The 7,062-nt window shown below is 39.2% G+C and overlaps 1 protein-coding gene and 1 pseudogene across 8 annotated transcripts in view; both read right to left on the minus strand.

Moving 5' to 3' along the window:
• The window catches only part of TMEM116 (transmembrane protein 116), a 93,231-nt gene that overhangs the window by 73,277 nt on the left and 12,892 nt on the right, over positions 1–7,062 (minus strand). For 6 of the 8 annotated variants that reach the window (XM_017542767.2, XM_017542814.2, XM_037743641.1 and 3 more), the window contains 2 exons: positions 3,856–3,902; positions 2,405–2,468 (listed from right to left, as the gene is read on the minus strand). In XM_017542767.2, coding sequence (XP_017398256.1) covers positions 2,405–2,468; positions 3,856–3,869 — 78 coding nt within the window. In that variant the 5' untranslated portion in view covers positions 3,870–3,902. Of the gene's footprint in view, positions 1–2,404; positions 2,469–3,855; positions 3,903–4,555; positions 4,946–7,062 lie in introns of those variants that run through there. The other 2 variants (XM_017542796.2, XM_017542753.2) reach the window with 2 other exon arrangements.
• LOC108314116 lies at positions 322–746 on the minus strand (annotated as a pseudogene).

Here is a 7,062-nt window from a genome sequence, read left to right on the forward strand (position 1 = left end):
GCGCCATTGCACTCCAGCCTGGGTAACAAGAGGGAAACTCCGTCTCAAAAAAAAGAAAGAAAGAACAGTCTTATGTACTCTTTTAACAATCTCACAATGCATGAATCACTATCAACAGTGAGCAAATAATCCAGTCCTGCAGAGTTACTGCCTCTCATTATCTGATTTTTTTTTCTTTTTTCTTTTTTTTCTTTTTGAGATAGGGTCTCACTTTGTCACCCAGACTGGAGTGCAGGAGCCCAATCTCAGTTTACTGCAGTTTCAACCTCCCAGGCTCAAGTGATCCTCCCACCTCAGCCTTTTCTCCAATAATGACCCAAATAATAACTTCTGCTGGCATGTCTTCTGAGTCTCCATTTCCTCCACAGATATTCATCCAAATAATAAAAGTAACACAATTACAATGGAGTTTACCATTATTAATGGCATTCTCATCACAGTTGTTACAGATCAAATACGGTTCATTAGCTGAGATTTAATTCCTGGCTCCTCCCCGAATACACCAATTCCCTGGTCTGTTCTCCAGCCTATGTTCTTGAGGAACTCTCCTTGTGCAGCATGGCAATGGCGCTGACTGATACAGAGTAGGGCTGCTTCCAGCAGTGAATACAGAGTAAAGGCCATGACCATTAAAGCTTCCCTGAGGTCCAACTGATTCCTCTCTGCTGCCACAAGGGACTTGGCACTGCCATTGCTGGCACTTTCCTCTGCATTTTTTTTATTTTTTTATTTTTAATGTTTTTTTAGAGATGGGGTTTCACCATGTTGCCCAGGCTGGTCATGAACTCCTGAGCTCAGGCAATCCACTCACCTCGGCCTCCCAAAGTGCTGGGATTACAGGCATGAGCCTGCATTTGTCTTTAATTTAAACCATGGGGGAGAATAAACCAAGAGCTCTCCCTACCCAAGAGAATCTCTATTTTGTTTTAATTATAATTTTTTTTTAAGTTACGTTCTAAGCCAAATTAGACCTTACACCTTATATCTTTATAAAGTTCTAACCCACTGTTATGCCAGAACATCACTTGGACATTAGTTTTCAAACAAGAACAATTTCATCCTGATCCCACCCTCACAGGGACATTCAGTATTTTTTTTTTTTAAGAGATAAGGTCTTGCTCTGTCACCTAGGCTGGAGTGCAGTGATATGATCATAGCTCGCTGCACCCTTGAACTCCTGTGCTCAAGCAATCCTCCCACCTCAGCCTCCTGGGTAGCTAGAATTATAGGCACCTGCCACTACATCTGGACCACTTGGCATTGTTTGAAGAAATTTTTGGTTGTCACAACTGAAGAAAGGAGGTTTTGCTACTAGTATCTAGCTGGTAAAGGCTGCCAAACTTCCTAATGTACAGGACAGCAAATAATTAGTCCCACATCACAATAATGCTGAGGCTGACAAACCCTGCTTTCAGAGATAAAGCTTAGCTCTATTGTGTAACTCATACTTGATTAACTTAATCACATCAGAACTCAAATTCCAGCAAAGGAAATAAACATTAGGAAAATTTGAATCTCAAGATGTTTGACTTAAAATTAATTTGGCAGGCAATGACAATACAGCATCAAAACTTCTCCTTTCTAGTTCGACTTACATAGTCACAATCTACCTCTGAAACTTCAAAATCCATTTTCATTCGACAGTATATTTTGGTGGTTTAAAAGTGTATGGGGGTGATTCTGGAAAAAGACAAGTCTGCATTCAAATTCCAGCTCTAACACTTGCTAGCTTTAAGTATTCAACCTTACCAGTATTCAATTTCCTTACCTATAATATCAGACTAATAACATCCGTCTCAAAGTTTTTTAAGGATTAAATGAAAAATACATTGAAAGCACTGGGCAAATGTATCTAGAATACAATAAATATTAAAAATTTATTTAATTTGAAGAGCAATTACAGTTAAAAGTATGGACTTTTAAAAATCCCTGCCCTATTGACCATGCCTAAAATATCTCAATGTATCATCATGACAAATTTAAAAGTAATTCATAGAATTATTTCACCATTTTTTTTTTTTTTTTTTGAGACAGAGTTTCACTCATGTTACCCAGGCTGGAGTGCAATGGTGCGATCTCGGCTCACCGCAACCTCCGCCTCCTGGGTTCAGGCAATTCTCCTGCCTCAGCCTCCTGAGTAGCTGGGATTACAGGCACGCACCACCATGCCCAGCTAATGTTTTGTATTTTTAGTAGAGACGGGGTTTCACCATGTTGACCAGGATGGTCTCGATCTCTTGACCTTGTGATCCACCCGTCTCGGCCTCCCAAAGTGCTGGGATTACAGGCTTGAGCCACCGCGCCCGGCCTGAATTATTTCACCATTTACAAGCAATATCTGTAATTTGTTTCAGAGACTAAGTCACTAAAAAGTTAAAATCCAACACAAAGAGAGATTACTCACCTCTGGAGATTTCTGTACATTCTGGAATACTGCATAGGCAATAAGTGAACTTGAACCTATAACACTGAGAGATTTAGCAGATGATTGATCATTAAGGCAGGACAATGAAGTACCATCATTTTTGTCATTTTGTTATTTTTACAGTTTTATTGGCATAATTGATATAAAATGAACTGCATTAATTATTTTTTTTATACTCAGGGTCCTGCTATGTCAGCCAGGCTAGAGTGCAGTGGTGCCATTATAGTTCAATGTAACCTTGAACTACTGAGCCCCAGTGATCCTCCTGTCTCAGCCTCCTGAGTAGCTAGGACTACAGGTGTACATCACCACATCTGGCTAATTATTTTATTTTTTGTAGAGGCAGGGTCTTGCTATGTTGCCCAGGCTGGTCTCAAACTCCTGACCTCATGTGATCCTCTCACCTTGGCCTCTCAAGCACTGAGATTACAAGTGTGAGCCACCATGCCCAGCCCTGCACATATTTTTTTTTATTTTTTTATTTTTAATTATATTATTTAGAGATAGGGTCCCCTTCTGTCACTCCAGGCTAGAGTGCAGTGGTACAATCACAGCTTACTGCAGCCTCCAACTCCTGGGCTAAAGTGATCCTCCTGCGTATGCCCCCTGAGTAGCTGGAACTACAGGCATGTGCTACCATGCCCTGCTAATTTAAAAAATTTTTTTGTACAGACAGGATCTCACTATGTTGCCCAGGCTGGTCTCAAACTCCTGGGCTCAGGCCATCCTCTTGCCTCAGCCTCCCAAAGTGCTGGGATTACAGGCATGGGCCACCACATCCAGCCAATATTTTTAAACAAATATAGAATGCTTCACAAATCTGCATGTTCTCCTTATGCAAGGCCATGTCAATCATTTTTTTTTTTTTTTTTTTGAGACAGGCTCTCACTCTGTCAACCAGGCTGGAGTACAGGGGCACAATTATGGTTCCTCCTGGGTAGCTGGAACTACAGAAACATGCTACCACGTCCAGCTACTTTTTTGTTTTGTTTTGTTTTGTTTTTTTGGAGGGACAGGGTTTCACCATGTTGTCCAGGATGGTCTCAAATTCCTGAGCTCAAGTGATCTGCCCACCTCAGCCTCCCAAAGTGTTAGGATTACAGGTGTGAGCTCAGCCCTACCAATATTCTCTATATCATTCTAATTTTTAGAATATGTGCTGCTTAAGTAAGCACTTTGCTATTGATTTTTGCAATTGATCCTGTTAATCAGGTTGTCCACTGATTTTCAGATGTTATCCTTTAATCAATTTTTTGTTGCTATTGTTAATATTGTCTTTTCATTAGTAAGAAAATATCAACATGATAAAGAATATCATTTCTCTTTGACTAAAGAGTAAAAGCAAATCCCTGAGGGAAAAATGTGGAAAACAACAGAATTGTTGAATTTTGCTTATACTGGTTTAGTTTTATGCAATTAAATAAACATACCTCAGAGTAGCCATGACAAATTGTATCCACTGTATTGCAGGTAAAATCTAAGTAAAACAAGGAAAAGAGAATAAAATTAAACCTTTTACATTGAATATTCAACCTAACTCTAAGTTCACTGTTTACTATCTGTACAGCATAAATTTTTCTTCAAAGCATAATCTCAAAACATACTACAAGCTGAAAATAAGTGAAAAGGCTGAACAGGCCCCTGGAAAGACAGGGTGATCCCTTTTTTCCTCTCTTATTTCTATTTCTCTGGGAAATGGTATGATTTTTTCAAAAAATAGAGCAGTGGATTAAAAATGACTAAATGAAAAAGGAAGCTAGCCAGGCACTGTGGCTCATGCCTGTAATGCCAACACTTAGGAAGGCTGAAGTAAGAAGATCACCTGAGGCCAGGAGTTCAAGGAAAAAAAAAAGAAAAAAACTGGGTGAGAAAACTAATAAAAGAATAAAATGGAGAAGAGGTAGGAAAAGTTAAATGTTGAGAGAGAATACAGAGATGTGTGGAAATAATAGGTTACAGAAAAGACAAACACTAGAGTTCACTGATAGGTAGAAAGAGGAAAGATAGAATAGTAAAACAGAGAAACGGAAGAAAAGTTAGCAGTATGGAGAGATCATGAGTGAAAAATGCAGAACACGGAAGAAGAAAGGGAGAGCACAAAGGAAGAGAGGGAGAGCTTTCTGATCTTACCAAGTCCCAACTGTCCTCCAGAATGCTAGCCTCTAGCAGAAAGGCCATAGGGACTTCAGTCCTAGCTACCCTTGAGCAGCCGTTCCTTCCCAGTCAGCTTCTGAATCCTGAAGCAGTGAACAGGTGGCTCCACCCCTACCCCAGCTGGGCTCCTCCTATACCTAATCCTGCTCTGTACCTTGAGGGCAAGGAGAGGGGTGGTGACGAATGGAGAAGAAAGTCAAGCAGAAAGAACAAAAACAGAAAGACCAGGTGACAGGGAAACAAGTTTTAAGTGGCATTAAGAATTAAAAGAGGCAAGAGGCAGGAGTAATAAAAAGCAGACAAATACAGAAGGGGCAGGATTGAGAATAAAAGAATGAGTTATAGTAAAAAGATAAATAAAGCTGCAATAGAGAAATGGAACCAAAAAAAGGGGTGGGGGAGAAATAAAAGGGACAGAAAAGAGTTGTCCCTAAAATTTGCCCTTGTTTAGAGACAGAAGCCTGTGATAGAAAAGAGAGATTGCATATTCACTCAATTAATAAAGTGAAAAGCTGAGGTTATTAATCTTCATCATAAATTATTCATTAATACATTAATGTTTAAATATCAACTTTGTGTAAAGCAATATGTTATGGAAGATATAAAGAGAAATAAGATACAGACCCAGCCTTCTAACAGCTTATAATATAGTAGGAAAAATGGCCTGAATACCAAAAACTCAAATGAGCTGCACACAGCAAGAATATGCCTATACAAAGTAGCATTCAAAGAGGATTTGGAAGAACTGATAAAATTTGGACAAAGACTGGAGGAAAAGGGAGAGCAGAAGGAAGATCATTCATTTATGTAACCATTTATCTTTAATCTAGCCATACTTTCATATAGTCTATAAATCCTTATTGATAACAAGTTAAATCACTTGCATGGCTAATTTAAATATACGACTAATTTATTCATATCAGGTTAAAATTACAGTCCAAAACAAAACAAACTACAGCTGAGTGTAATGTCATGCACCTGTGGTCTCAGTTACTTGGGAGGGGGAGGCCGAAGGGTCTCTTGAGGCTGCAGTGTGCTATGACTATTCCTGTAAATAGTCATTGTACTCCAATCTGGACAGCATAGCGAAACACTATCTCTAACACAAAATAAAACATGGCTGGGTGTGCTGGCCTACGCCTGTAATCCCAGCACTTTAGGAGGCCAAGGCGGGCGGATCACTTGAGGTCAGGAGTTTGAGACCAGCCTGGCCAACATGGCGAAACTTTGTCTCTACTAAAAATACAAATATTAGCCAGGTGGGTGGCATGCACCTGTAATCCCAGCTAGTTGGGAGGCTGAGGCATGAGAATCGCTTGAACTCAGGAGGCGGAAGTTGCAGTGACCTGAGATTACAACACTGTACTCCAGCCTGGACAACAGAGTGAGACTCCATCTCAAAATAAACAAAAATAAAAATGGAAACCAAACCAAACAAACAAAAAGATTATAGTCTGTAGTCGAAGTCCAGACATTGTTAAATAGATGTTGTTTTAATCACTTCACTTAAATTGTTAGGTAAACAAATAAATAAAAATACCAGGAAATTTCTGGATCAGAAATCCCCAGCATAAGGTCTTGAGAAGTGTTTTAAGGCCTCTACTCATACATCTTACCTAATAAAGATGAGGAGACTACTGACAATTTCACCAAGTGATAAGAAAATGCTTTTAGACAAAGGACTGTTGTTTTAGTCAAGAACAAATCTCAAGTTGTTCAGAAAACAGCCATGCCAAATTAGTCTGCTGCTCTTGATAGGATAATCAATGATGAATAACTTTTCTCTTTGGTGTTCTCTTCTAAAATGTATATACCATCTACCAACATTCGGGAATTTACTTTGCAGTTTTTCTATTGAAATTAATCCCTTGCTTGCTGTATATTCAGCACTTTGCCCCTTTGAAGTATCTTTGGAAACATGATCTTGCCATCTTCCTTTTCTTTTTCTTTTTTTTTTTTCCCATTTATTTATTTTATTGCATTTTAGGTTTTGGGGTACATGTGAAGAACATGCAAGATTGTTGCATAGGTATGAGAACACATGGACACAGGGAGGGGAGCCATCTTCCTTTTCTATAAAGGATAACCCAAGCTCAAATGACGAAGTAGGTGATATTTATTTTCAGTTTTCCTTTACCTCTTTTTAGCAAAAACCTCCTTGCATGCCTATGGTCCCAACTACTCAGCAGGCTGAGGCAGGAGGATCTCTTGAGGCTGAGAAGTCCAGACTGCAGTGAGCTGTGTTTGCACCACTGCACTCGCATTCCAGTCTGGGTGACAGAGTGAAACCCCATTTAAAAAAAAAAAAGAAAGAAAAAAGAATTACTAAAGAGAGTTTGATAAAAGGACTACTTACAAAGATGTCTTTTCCTCTTAAAATCAGGAACAAGACAAGGATGTCCATTTTTATTTAACATTGTACTGTAGGTTCTAGCTAGTGAAATAAGGCATCTAGATGGGAAAGGCAGAAATAAAAAAAAATA

This window comes from Cebus imitator, unplaced genomic scaffold, assembly GCF_001604975.1.
Source record: "Cebus imitator isolate Cc_AM_T3 unplaced genomic scaffold, Cebus_imitator-1.0 Scaffold8, whole genome shotgun sequence".
NCBI lineage: Eukaryota > Metazoa > Chordata > Mammalia > Primates > Cebidae > Cebus > Cebus imitator.